Source organism: Berghia stephanieae, chromosome 1 (genome assembly GCF_034508935.2).
Source record: "Berghia stephanieae isolate SIO BIC M18660-M18661 chromosome 1, UCSD_Bste_1.3, whole genome shotgun sequence".
Classification (NCBI taxonomy): Eukaryota; Metazoa; Mollusca; class Gastropoda; order Nudibranchia; family Aeolidiidae; genus Berghia; species Berghia stephanieae.
In genome coordinates, this window is record NC_088360.1 from 93,548,016 (window position 1) to 93,563,548 (window position 15,533).

Sequence of the window (15,533 nt, forward strand, 5' to 3'; positions counted from 1 at the left end):
CATAAACCATAATATTTTCTTTTCAAAAAAGGGTGGATTCGTATTTTAATGCATGTGTGGGCTAATAAGTCTGTATTATCTGGCATTTAACCAAGGCCATAAAGTATTCATAAAAACGAGAATATTAGTCAATAGTCATAAATCTATGTAGACAAAATGATCAGATTCAATAATATGGAATTCTACCATTGACAGGTTTTGCTATACACTTTAAAGAAATCTTCGGCTTTTGATAAGATTGGAATTGCTTCAAAAAAAAGTTTTATGGACCAACTGTGAAAGATGTTCGACTGTCTGGCCCAGATGATCTTGTGTCCAATGTCATTTCCGGCTAGATTGGTTTCTGATTTGGTTTGAGAAAGTAACGGACTGCAGGTGGTCAGAAAGAACTCATAAAAAGAAGCTTTTTTATGGATCAGAACGTAACTTTCGAGCTTACGTATTTCCTGACCTTCCTGTACGGCCGCAATCCGACAAATACTGTTTTTCATTTAGACCAGAAATATGTACCTTCGAATGTCAATCGATTCAGATGACTCCGCAGCGTGTAAAAAACTCTAATAAACCTTTGACTGTATATCTGGATTTTTAAAAAGTCCTTTAAAACAACATAAAGCTGAGGATTATACTGGCTACTGTAACGTGAAATGGGCAGTAGCAAATGTACAATACTCTATTCATTGAATGCTAATCTATCGCAAAGTACTCCGCCAGATCTAGCAACACAGCCACCCAACGACTGTTGGGTGAATAGGGTATTCAGAAAAAGCCTCGACCAAACCAAGAATCTATACTAATGACTTTGCTTTTTATCTACAATTCAGTCATAAGGACCCCCCCCCCCCCCCACCCGCCTTTAAATGTCAATGCCTGATCAGTATTTTATTTTCAAACAAATGAAATTTTCAGAGGGACAGGAGACTTGTGTCATCTTGTTCATACTCGTATAGCCAGGTCAAATTACAATAGCCTAAACAATCAGTGGCAACTCATTAGTTAACATAAACCTTTCAGTGACGCCAAAATGTTCTAATTGACAAATAGGCAATAACATAATATGATATGAACCTACCTCTACCTCCCCTTTCCTTCCCTATACACAAACAAAATCATTATAGGTCCGTTGCGTACATGACAACTCAACAATTTCAATATATTCCAAGGCAAAAAATACTTGCTGATGGGTTTATTATTTCAATCTGGACCACATCAATTTACAATTCAATCCATTTTTTTCACCATTAATGTATATAGACACTCAACTTAGATTAAGCAAGCTCCTTAGTTTGCCTAGTTGCTCAAATAAATTTTGCTGATGATACAATCCTCCAAGGTTTAAAATCATTTAAAATGAAACGACTTACAGGGCTGATATTACTTGCTTTGTCAACCGGTGTAATATAACTTTTTAGAGTTAAATGTTGCTAAAACACAATAATGGATCATTCATTTTAGAAAAAAAACAAAACAACTAAAGACCCTCTATAGCCCCTGATAATTAAGAACTCATGAAATTGAACAAGTAAACACTATAAATATTTAGGAGTATAAATAAAGGATCAGCTGAAACTGGATGTCCATGTCGGATACAGTGCTCAAACCCGAGAAACTCTTATCACATAATTTTACTCAAATATATTTTCTAAAATCTGTCTCCAGAACTCCAAACAAATTTATGTTCCAAAACAAACAAACAAACATCCTGGTTAATTGTTTGACTAAGATAACTTTACGGTGATGAAGGTTTTTGGTAATGCACACCTTTTTTACACACCAGAAGAAACAATGTGTCAAATGAAAACAGGGAGCGGATAGTCAAAGAAAAGCTACTTTAGACTGGATTATTTAAAAACAATGATTCACTTCTGAAACCGGCCCATAATTGAGCAAAAAATGAAGGCATTTTGTGTACTTACGTTTTTTAGCTCTCCATCTCTTGTAACATATCCAATAACGGGAATTTCCAAAGCGTCTGCCACAATGGCAACCGTTTGCACCGTGACATCACGACCAACACAAATCACAACATGGCTGCTTTGAGCTATTATTAGATCATTGACTTCATGCATCAACTCATAGACTCCTCCACTGACATTGTGAAACGAAATATGAATAAGCAGTGATATGCTATCCGATAAATTTGCTTGAAGGATGGTGATGGAATCATCAAAATAAGAATCGACTTTATCTTTATCATCGTGATTATCATTTCTATTAGATGCATGAGGCGTATTATTGGAGAAAGAACAAAACGAACTATTTTGTGATTGGCAGGGATGACTTGATTTATCGTTTGATGTGGAGTAAAAGCTGTAAAGATGACGTAGCACCCACGACGGTACCGTTTTCCGTTGGCAGTATTCACCGGATGAGGAATCACAGACATAGATGATATTCGTATATAAAAACTTGGTCTTGCTGTGATCTGTATCAGAAAATGCGGAGGTAGAGTTCGATTTAGAGCCATTATCTGGATTTGACCCGGAGGTTGCCGGGTTGCAGGCAATGACGATAATGACCAACATGGCAAAGGAATGCCAGAATGACCCTCTGTGACGTAATTCCAGTGCGGGAGTGGTGACGATGACGTCATTTGATACTACGCGCATGTCTAAATCTCACACTAGAAGAGATAAGGAGCGTGACATCAACACATCTCATCATTGGTGTATGGTGAAATAGCGGATATTGTCAAATTGGCGGAATCCGTTGCTCAAATCGGATTTGTGTACTCTGCATTTAATCAGTAATTATTGTCAGAATACTCTTGGTGAATCCGTCATAGCAGTTTTTCTGGCTTGACACGTAACTTATATATTAGAGAGCAACAGACTTGCATCCACAAGCTATAAAATACAACGAAGTTTTTACAATCATATATTAAACGGGAAACTAAATAATGTATACTGATCTGCACACATCGCTACTGTCAAGGAATGGAGTCTCCGATTTGAACCATTTTCCACTATCCATCGAAAATATAACGATAAAAAGACAGTTTTGTGTTGCTTTTAATCCAAGTTCACTCATCAAATCAGCGTGAGTGCTGATTGCCCACTGAGGTTGAATATATTTAGTGTACGCTTTAATGGAGCCCACAACTTCTATTTTGATATGGCATGAGATTTAAAAGAACAATTTAACATCAACAGAACTACATGAAAAATAGAAAAAAGCAACATTGTATCATATTCAGGTAAAAGTGACTAATGCAAAATCTTGGAGATGAACCAACTCATTATTTCAACGAGGTTCAGTGAAGTGTCTCCAATCCCTATTCCCAATAAATTCTGATGGTTAATAAGTCACCTGGGCCAGTGATTATTACATCTCATCATACTTTGAACAGTGTAGTAAATCTGAAAAGTCAAAGAGAGAAAGAGAGGTTGTCGTTAATATAATAATAACATAAAACAACACAATTAATTTTAAAACAGAAAGGTCAAAATATAATTGATTGCAAGAAGAATACAAAGTAACAATACAAATAACGTTCTGCACTGTCGCACATTGATAAAACGCTTTTTGAAGTTTGACCCGAGATCTTTCGTTTCACGTATGGACCGAATAAAATGAGCCCACACTTTATCTAGACTTCTTTACCATGAAACTTCTGTGTCTTCTCGGGTTAAGAACGCGTGACAAGATAGGAGTCAAGGCAGGGGCCATTTTAATGGATCGATATATTATATTAATAACATATTTCTGTCTGAGAAAACTGTGTTTTGTATGTATAGGACAGTATTGTTTTAATAGAGTTCATGATTAAATGATTTGATGATGAAGAAACGCTGTGGGTGAATCCCGTAATGCAATGTGTTGACCAGTGCAAATCCACCAAATATAAAGATAATCAAATGTAATAATCGAATCGACCTTATTGCTGGATGAACATGTAGATATTCCCGACTAGACAACAGGCCCCTCATCACTGCTGTACTCTGAAAATAAACTTATTAAACATTTTGGCCAGAAAACTTGTCCTTCAAATATTGATCAATTAAAATGACCATCATCTTGCCAAAAAATTTAAACCTCGCGAGGTCCCAGGTTTGAGAGTTTTGCCAAGATGATGGTCATTTAAATCGATCGATATTTGAAGGACAAGTTTTCTGGACCAATTTTTAAACACGACTTTTTTTTTTTGCAGAATACGGCAGTTAACAGGTTAAAAGTGACTTTCCTTCATTATAAAAAAAAATTAATTAAATCCTGACTGGGCGTCCAAAGAACTTTTCTCACGTCTCTCTGAATATTTCGGGGAAAATTACCTTTATGTAATAATGCCTTGTTACGCCAAAACAAAATTCAAGACAAAAGGAGAAAAAAAGGAGCCGTGCTTAATCTTGCTATTTATATTTATTTATTCATGATATAAACAATCTGCTTTCATTTAGAAATCAAACAAACACAAACCTCCCGAGAAATAAGCTTAACATAACCAAGTACGTTTTACATTTTTGTGGAAAAAAGTTATATTTCAAACATAAATCGATTTTAGATTACGCAAGTTCCAAAAACGGACAAACAAGTGTCAAATCCGAGACTATCCTTTTTGAATGAAGAAGTTCTGTTTGGGATTTTTGGGAGATGAAATTTGTCAAATCGCAGGCCTAATCTTAATCGATCGATATTTGAATTTAATGTTTTCTGTCCAAAATGAGAGAAAAAACAAACAGTTGTGTTTTGTTAGAGTGCTGGAGAGTTTAGTCAGTGTCAGTAAATTTATGATTTAGATCTCAGCATCACCAATTCTAGTAAACAGAATTTGTTTTAATATATTCTGTTTACTTAAATTTGACCAGACAATGAAGCACCTATGTGGTTAACATTTTTTTAAAAAAGGAAGGAAAATCATAACTCTTTTCAGCCCATGCCATCCAGACAAACGACGAGCCCTCAGTAGATATAATTAACAATGCACACCGTTGTGTAATGTTACAGTGGAATTTCTTATATCGCTGTGAGTCAAAATATTTTCATAAGGAATAAAATGTAAAGGTCTGATTTGTTTGTTTGTTTGATTTTTGATATGTACTGAATACAATTTATATGATTTGAGACATACAGTGTGCTTAATGTTTTGCGATGTCGTAAGGCCCTTGGCGTAAATCGCTATAGAGATATTCTTCTTCTTCTCATCATCATCATCATCATCATCATCATCATCATCATCATCATCATCATCATTATTTATTATTATTATTATTATTATTATTATTATTATTATTATTATTTTATTATTATTATTATTATTAATATTATTATTATATTATTATTATTATTATTATTATTATTATTATTATTATTATTATTATTATTATTATTATATTATAATTATTATTATTTATTATTATTATATTATTATTATTAATATTATTATTATTATTATTATTATTATTATTATTATTATTAACATCGAGCGAGCCCTTATTACTTTAGAAGAATTTCCTGGGTTTTTTATGTAACTAAATATTTATCGACACGTAACATACCTGAGATGGTAGCAAGGGAGAATTGTATGACACAGATCACACAGATCCAGAAATAATTTTGAATACGAAGAAAAAAAAATGAAAAGAGAAAGGAATCAATTTTACTACATTCAGCACACCACACATGGGCATGGCTGAGCGGAGCAGTAACTTTTACTGAAAAAGACATTAATCGATTATTCTAGCCTCGTCAACATATTATTATTGCTTTGTTTACCAAGATTGCAAACAGGCCCAAGGATTATCAATGAGATGAATATGCTACATCTACATTTGGCAAATAAAAATAATAATAAACGCATTACATTTCTAACTTTAATATTCTTTTAAGAATAAAAAAAATATATTGAGTAACTTTTTAGAAGGGTAAGAGTTGATCTTAAACGAGAATACAGGATTATATGAGAATCTTATATTTACCAATAATAACAATTATCAATTTCCGACTGAAGTGAACAGCTCAAATTCATATACTTCGCCTAATTTTTACTGAATTTCGTAGCGGGTATGGCCGAAAATAGTATTTGGACTTGTCATGAAATATACAAATGCATAGGCGTTGATATAAAAAGATCTAAATGTTGCTGCACGAAGCTCGAAGAAATAAATAACAATGTTAAGCTTACTTTCAATTTTACATTGTTATTTATATAAAAAAAGATAACAAATCAGTTACTTTACTTAAATCAATAAAACATTGCATTTGCGTAAAGTTAACGCTAACATTGTTGGAAGGGATGGGGGTGGGAGTGGGGGCTCCAATTGTTCAATTTGATAGAGCACTCGCTTAACAAAGAAAAGGACCATGATCGATCTCGTGAGAAGTCTAGAATTTTTCTAACACCCTTCCTCCTGTCCACAATGCACGGATTGGATAACTGGGTCTATTGGACTTAGCAGGAAAGTACTTTGCAATATATTAGCGTCATATCCAAAGGGTATCAAACAATTGCTATCTTCCGCTTCACGCTATAGTAACCGGGATATTATTTGGAACCTCATAGGCCCAATGACTCTGAAGGACTATCATACGCTAACATGATAAGAGAAATCGTGTAAGGCTTATAGACTGTGCTATCGGTTACCACTGACAACGCTCTAGTAATAACCAGGGCAATGGAAAATGTATCAATAGTAATGTATCAGGTTGCTCAGCATCCTTTTAGCGTCTTCAATTTCTTACCAAAATAATATATTTATGATAAAAATAAAGAGAAATACAACACATAAAGAAAAGGGGAAAAATCCCTTTCCCCATGTTCCCCTCAAAGAAACTGTTAGAAGTTCAGACAAGGGCGATAAGTCAGCAACATCGAGAGAAGACTCGCAATCGAAAATGTTTGCTTAGGCCACGCTTGCAAATAGAGAGGGCAAACTGAGGATCTATTTTCTTTTGTTTGTTCACGTTTGTGGGCCGTCGAGATTGGAAACTTCCCCAAAAGGTTCGTTGGATAAGCCTATCTTTCAAGCTGTGTTTACCTTGTTTGATTGGATCTATATGAAATCAGGATGAGTAGAGATGAAGTTACTTGTTTCCCTGCTATTTATGCGTATATACATATGATACAGACTACGCTTTTAAAAACTATTCGCATCCGAATCGACCAAACTGATTATCGTCAATAACAAACAAAAAAGAAAAACAAAAACAAACAGGAAATAGATTTAGATTCTCACAATGAACCAGCTGAGTGAAACACCATACAATGGAATATTTGCTTAACTCACTCAATCCTTTTCAAAATTGGAAAAGCTATATTAAAATTGAACATTTAGATAGATGGTTTTATTCAACTGCCATTAACATGTACACACTAAAAACATTAGCTTTGATACAACGCCTATAATTTGTCTCAGAAAAATGTAATAAATAGGCATGGGGTAAAAGTAACCCCGGGTATACTACGGATATAGTCGGTGTTAGGGTTGAGTGAGTAAAGAGATCTTCTGAACATTTGAAAAGTTTCACCAAAATTTATTAAGTTTTGAATAGTTCTAAATAATAATAATAACAATAATAATAATAATTGTATAGATTTATAGTGCGCCAAACATCCCTTCATCAGGAGGGCTCTGGGCGCATAACATAGATTAACTTAATCATGAAGCCCTAACACAGTACACAAACAACGCTAATTATACACATAATCAAAAGAAAGCCTGTCGGAATAAGAATGTCTTCAATCGACGCTTGAATTCCTCTAGTGAAGACGAAGAACGTATCTCTAGTGGTAGTAAATTCCACAACCTTGGACCAGAATGCTGAAATGCGCGTTCACCACTCTTCACTCGACAGCGGGGTGTTTTCAATTTGAGGTCGTTCGTTGATCGAAGCGATCGCTGTGGGTTATACCGTTCAAAGAGGTTTGAGAGATATGCTGGTGACGAGCCCTCCAGGCATTTGAAAACGATAGTTGAAGATTTATATTTAATCCGCTGGTCCACTGGCAGCCAATGCATTGCTGTAGTAATTCGGGAGCTGCAGTTTTTCTGTCTTTCTGTAGTACAACGCGGGCTGCCATGTTATGTATTTTCTGGAGTTTGTTTATTTTGTCCTTTGTGAGACCAACAAACAGTGCATTGCAGTAGTCCATTTTCGGGAATATCAAAGATGTTACCAATTTGTTGCAAGTTTCCTTATTAATAAATGGTCTGATTGTTCTGATATTTCTTAGAATGCAAATAGCACTTGTTCTCACATTGTTAATATGTTTGTTCATAGACAGATCACTCTCTAAGGTAAATCTTTACAGTTTGTCCATAATTGTGATGCATTTATTTGCAAAATATGAAGCGTATACCAATGAACATATAATTGCATCTAATGGCCGTAGGCAAATGTGAGCTTGATGTAGTCTACTTTAGCTGGAATGAACAATATTTTGTGTTGGTTTGAGAGAATTTCCACTACAACAATGGGCTTAGAGTATTTTAGCAAAACAATGTTTGCACTGTTTGTATTTTTGTTATTTATTTGATTATTGTGTCTATGTCAAGTTGGACCGACTAATTAGAGTAAATTGTTATGGAATTAAAATGATAACGCTTTAATTAGAAACAACGTTATTAAAAAAAAAACAAAATAGTCTAGCTATGCCTTGGGGCTTTCATTCCGTTCAAGGAACTAGTACTCATCATGGACTCAGTGATATGCAATATTCAAACAGTATATTTTTGGATAAACATGATAGTGAATGATACAAAATCTATGACAGGAGTCTCTATGCACCTGAACTCGATGGCAATTAATAATGCAATGTTTCCCTATTTAAAACGCGTCTCATGGGGATTTATCAATAATCATAAATTCAATGATAACTTATTTCAAAAAAATAATCGAAGAGCCTTGACACAAGTACTTAAGTCACAGTTTCATTATTTTTAATTAATCAGTGATTAGCTTAAATCACAATCACCTCAGTCCACTCACCACATTTGTTCATGATAAACACAATCTCAGTCCCCTATTTCAATGCTACAATCTTATCTTTATTTACTCTATATACCCAAATCCAAATTTTAACCTCCATTGTTTTCTAAACTAACTTCCTGTGACTTAAGTACTTTTAGCACTAGACTCTTCAATTCCAATTGCATCTTTTTCATGTATGATTTTATATGATAGTGAACATTTTTCTATATTTTGAGTTTAAGTTTTCCCTCCTCCTAAAACTCCTAAAACTCAAGAACAAAACGATATGTAAATAAATAGATGAATAAATAAAAACATTTCAAAACAGAAATGAAATTAACATAAAACAAATATTTTATTAATTAATTGATGATTTCTTTTCATTCATCGAGAGATGCTTGTGTTTTTACCAACTACAAGATAACGAATCAACACCAAATGGTTTGTATGCCATGCCCATTCTCATTCTAGTTGATTGGTCAAAAAATTCCCTCTATGTTAAAATGTATACAATATTTGAAATAAAAGAAACATTCACTATTCTATTCCATTTACTCCATACATGTACTTGATCTCATCCCCAATAAGTTGCAGAATTTAAAAAAAAAAGATACCAACGTTACAAAGCTGATGAAAGACTTACATTGCATTGAGTAGTTTTGTTTTATAAGGGGAAATCACATGCTGTATTTACGGACTTGTGTTTAATATAATTAAAAACGTGAACTGTCAAAAATTGATAACTAAAATATAAAATTTTCCGCATCGTTTTTCAATTTGATTTTTTTATAAAGTCACATGTACTGCCTAAAAATGCTCACCACAGTATAAACTTAAAGATCGATTCCCACAAGAGACGAGTTACTCTCCTAAAGACTTGTTCACTTTTGTTCAACAATTGTTACTTTGTATATGGATCTTGACTGCTATTCTCCCTAAGAAAGTCAGTCATGGTACAAGTATCGGGGGGAAAAGTGAAACAACAACGTCGATTTTGGATACAACTGAATAATCTATAATAATGCAAGCATTAAAAATGGACACTAAAACATTGTTATGTTTTTTGTTGTGCTTTAAGCCTTGAGGAAGAGCATAATACTCGCAAATAGGGCTTCCTTCACACCAAATAACGGGGCACCGGGGACAATCTCATCAAAACGATGGCCTTTATAGACATGACAGGAGCCAACACATGACACCAGAGAGCCAAAGCTTACGAAAAAGAGCAAAGGAGAGATAGTGCATTATCAGCATTTTCTTCAAAATATTTTTTATGTACACACATAAATAAAAAAGTCGGAAAAGTGATGCCATTATTTGTTTGGTCATTCATAAGATCAAGTTCTCATTGCTCTCAATGTCTTGGGATTGGTGGCAACAGGAAAATAATAAATAGATGTACTGACCTTGTCGGAGTAAGTCTAAACATGAATTGTTTCAGTGTAATCACTTGCCTCACATTATATATTATCTGAAATGCTGAAGCAAAACCTTTAAAATTCCAAGATAACAATAAAAAAATCAGTTTTTTTAAAAACAAGGATTCAAACGGAATATCTTCCAATCTAAAAGCATAACAACGTTACACTATGCCACCGGCACTCCCATACTTCGCAAAACAATTAAAGCGATTAACTCAAGGACGTGTTTACCTCGCCAGATATATTGATTTGAAAACAAATTAGCTTGGAGGTGTAATGAGTTCAAAGCAAACTCGTGCATTAAAAGATTTTGAGTGATTATAACCAAGTTGTTTCCCTGTTAATATTGGAAGTAATAATGTGCTAAACCGACGGTTTATCTAAAAGAAAACATTAACAAAAATTTTGGCCAGAAAAATTCATCCTTCAAATACTGATCGAACTGGCACTATTTCATACACAATTTTTCAGATGTTTGCTATAAACCCTGATCCAGGTATAGAAACTCCTCTATTGGTCGGGGTTATTTCCAATGTATCGAGAAAGAAGATCCAGGTCCGAGTTCAAAGCTTACATCATCAGAGTTTTACACTTGGATGGATTATGACTATACTTAACCTGTAAGGAAAGACAAAAATAAATACGCTCTGCAAACTACTCTATTGGTTCGGGTTATTTCCAGTATAGAAGGAAGGAAATTGACGTCACTCAGCTCTTTGATTATTTTTGACAGCCATCTTGGTGATTAGTCCTCACTAAATCATATCAATCAAACCAAAATGTTCAATGTTACACATAGTTTGTGTGTTAGTACGTTATATCTTCCAGGTGGATGTTGTGGAAACGCCTAGCATAAATAGTTATTTAGAGAGGATATTTATTTCTGAATGCGAAGATCACGACATCATCAGAAATAAAAAACTTTGACCGATTATAATTACTGTATAGATAGTTACCATGTAAGGAATAATAAAAATAGATACAATATGATTGTAAATATGAATAAGCTGAATTCACGCCAACTAAAAAACAAAACAACAAAGGGCTGGAAAACCTGAAAAATAATATCATGGTTACCGATAAGCAATGACAAATGCGTAAATAGAACAAAGAACTAACAAACAGTCGTTGCTTTACGACAGCAAAACTATTGTCTGGATTCGCGGATATAAAATGAAAGTCCTCACAAAATTCAAATTGGATTGACCCTTCAGGGACCAATCCCATTATGGAACTACGATATATGGCCAATGACGACTAAACAATCACGACAAAATCGGCATAATTCAAAAAAGACATCTGGGAACTCTCAAAGTGCATAATACGTATCCGAATCCGTGGCATAGGTTAGAAATTTTGGCAGATAAATTGATGTCGTGCTATGAGACCAATTAAATTATTTTTATTGCCGTGCGGTTATGTGGTCTGGTAGTATGACACTCGCTTTCGGATTGGAAGATCCCTGGGTTCCATCCTCGCTCCGCGTATAGTTGAGTCCTTGGAAAAGGCTATTTACTCACATTCTCTCATCATCCTCAGGTGTAAAATGAGTACCTGGGCATTTAGAGACATGTCTCTGTCGGGGAAAAAATTGTAATATCGCCTAAGAGCCGTCATGTCTCGTTCTTTTTACGTGTTGCTGTTGGCCAGGGACCCTTTATTAAGCGCTTTGAGCACGTTTAGTGGATATTGATCTAGATAAAATCTCAACTTAAACTTAAAATTAGGGAAAATGGATAGATATTTGTCACTAATTCTGTACCTTAGATATGTACATCACAGTGCCTACTAATTTCAGGACAACCTGGACATAAACATCATTTATCAAGTCTTGATTATTTCTATGAATGAATGAAACTCACAAAACACACCATTCCATGCGAATTAGCCATTACACTGAGATGACAGTCCCGTGTGATTCCGTCGTAATAGAAGGAACGAAATTGATATCACTGAGCTCTTTCTTATTGGTTTTAGACAGCCATTTTGATGATGAGTTCTAATCTAAATTATATCAATCAGACTGTACACGTTCAATGCTACACATGGTTTGTGTGTTTTGGTAGGTTAAAAGCGGATGGGAGGAGTATATACATACACACACACACACACACACACACACACACACATATATATATATATATATATATATATATATATATATATATAAAGCATTGATTGGTAGTGAGTACCATTGTTACTCAACATTTACCATGCAATATTCAATTGGTATCCACTATCCATTAATCCAGTTAATTGCCGAACGCTGGAAAAACTCGTATTTAAAAATCTGGCCAAAAATCCTGACCTTCAAATATCGATCCATTTAAATGACCCTCATCTTTGAAAAACAATTCTTAAACCTAGGACTTCGTGTAGTCTTCATTAGCGTCCAAGGTTTGAGAGTTTTTGACAATCTTTAAATCGATCGATATTTGAAGGACGAGTTTTCTGGCCAATTTTTTGAACACGTGTTTTTCCAGAGTACAGCAGTTAACTGACAAACGTGTTAGAGATTTTTATGGATTATTAGTGAATGCATTGTCACAGTGCACTTACTGTTTTTTATAAGAGTTTCAAATAATCACAGTGTCAAGCTTTAACCACCCAACAAGGAATCTCTGCCTTACTCTCGAAAAACAAATATATTTAAATATTTGGCCAGGAAACTTGTCCTTCAAATATCAATCGATTTAAATGACCCCCATCTTGGCAAAAACTCTAAAACCTGGGACTTCGCGAAATCCCAGGTTTTACAGTTTCTGCCAATATGACGGTCATTTAAATCGATCGATATTTGAATGACACGTTTTCTGGCCAAATTTTTAAATATGTGTTTTTCCAGAGTACGGCAGATCTGTCGTACGCTTACAAAATTAGTGTCTCTCTCTATATTAGTCTATAAGACTTTTTCTCCATACATCCATGCATTGAAATGATCATCTACTTGTCAAAAATTATTGGATCAAAGCTTTCTATAAGTCTCGCAATCCGTTTATTTTTGTGTGGACAAAATGGTGTTTGAAATAAGAAGTAACTTTCATAACCAAAATGTAAAAAGGCTTTTTGTCAATGTAGGGCAAACTGTTTCCCAACATTAATCTGACAACCATTTTTGACGTAGTTAATGTTTAAACATCTGATCACCGACCATATCTGTACAATCATAATTTGTATTGGATTTCATAATAATCTATATTGATCATATTACCAAGACCTGTCGGCCTATCAAATCTATAAATCTGATCCGGTGTATAGGACAGGAAAGTCGTGACGTCACACCTTCTACTCTTCTTGTTCCAAATTCATTGGAAGTGTGTTAGTAATCTGTCCTTCGAAGGACTAATAATGAATTGATTACATATTGAATTATAAGGTGTGAAATATTTTATTTTAGTAGCAGGATTTAAAGGGAGATTCTTAACATTACGGGGTAAAGGAGCGAGGGTGGATGGTCTCTATTGAGGACTAGCATATCATAAGACGAGAAATTAGATACCGTCACACTGAAACCACCAGATCAATTACACAAGGTCTGTATCCAATACTCCAGAAGAGTGGTTTTACACATCCAAAGAATGGAACATTGGAACCAGTCTTTTTTTTTTACATCAGACTTTAGTTCCCCGTTGGTATTGAATTTCATTATTATCTATATTGATCACATCATCAAAGTCGGTTGACCTATCAATCTATTAATCTGATCTATATTATAGTGCATTTATTGATTTGAAAATAGATGCTCGTGATGCTATCCTTATAGATAAAATATTCACGTCCTAGCCGCCGTGTCAATCGTGTCAACACGCAAAACAATATGTCACTCTTATCGTTTATAGATGGTACGATATTGACTTGACGTCACTCAGCTCTTTGTTATTGTTTTTAGCCAACTAATTTAAGGAGAAGTTGTCACGAGATTGTATTATTCAGACTATAAACGTTTCAGATTACACATTGTTTTGTGTGTTCGTAAGTTTAATCCGTATAGCGGTTATTATGAGTTTTTAACTCAACGCATAACATCAGTATTCTTATTGAGAGAATTAAGTGAGATCTTTCGTTCAAATAGCGTCTAAAACAGTAACTAAAAGCCGAGTGATGTCAACTTTATTCATTCTATTTAATAGATTATGTAGAGAAGGAACAAAATTGACGCCACTCATGTCTTTGTTATCATTTTTAAACAACCTGTTAGTGATAAGTTCTCAGAAAATTATATCAATCGACTATAAACGTTTAAGGTTACAGACAATTGTGTGTGTTGGTATGTTAAATTTGGCTGGCGGATAATGTGAGTATTTTACCTAAACGCAGACCATCAACAGAATGCATGGGCTATTTATTATTGTTTTAAAATCACTAATCAGGTCATAGGATCCCACTTAAATTCCTCTATAAATATTAAAGGTTCCGTGTATTGGCAAGATTGGTTTGTTGAACAGAGCAGACGAGTATTTTACCCTAATACATAGCATCAATATAGTTGAAAACATTACTCTTGATGTCATGCGTGTAGGTCAAATATATATCTTCCCGCCGGATGACACGTACCAACACACATATTATGTGCAACAATTATGTGCAAGCTTTTATATGAATGTTTATAGTCTGATTGATATATTGAAGTGAGAACAAATAACTCGAATAGCGGTCTAAAATCATTAACGAAGGGGGCGAAGTGGTTAAGGCATTGCACTGTGATCCGGATGGTCCCGGGTTCAAGGCACTTTCGTTTTTTTTCTTTGGGCAAGATTATGAACCCCCAGTTTGCTCACTTGGACAACATGGGTGATTCCTGTTGACATCAGACATCTGTTTGATGGATGATCTATATTCTTTCATCTTATGATGTCGTGGCGGAAGGGTGTAATAAAAATAAATAAAAATCAATAACGAAGAGCTCAATTAAGTCAACTTTGTTCCTTTTATAGTTACTTATTAAGTACCACATATCACGTGTTACTTATCAAGTCATATGACATGACCGTTTGATTATAGAAGTCTACAATTATATGATATATTCTAATTATTATTTGATATAGCGCCTGTATCCATACGTAGTGCTCAGAGGTGATTTACATTAGTCTTTTGGTATCATTCATTGTACTACAAATCACCAAATACATATCTTGTTCGATGTTCACATAGAATCACGAAATGCAGAATGAAATGAAAAAGATTGGTTTTTAAATGCCGTTTAAA

General features: G+C 34.3%; 1 protein-coding gene across 1 annotated transcript in view; it reads right to left on the minus strand.

Annotated features, from left to right (window-relative positions):
* LOC144962404 (uncharacterized) overlaps window positions 1-3,039 on the minus strand; it is a 175,200-nt gene extending 172,161 nt beyond the window's left edge. The window contains exon 1 of the mRNA XM_078895311.1: window positions 1,917-3,039. Coding sequence (XP_078751437.1) covers window positions 1,917-2,609 — 693 coding nt within the window. The 5' untranslated portion in view covers window positions 2,610-3,039. The remainder of the gene's footprint in view (window positions 1-1,916) is intronic.
* Window positions 3,040-15,533: the final 12,494 nt, after the last annotated feature.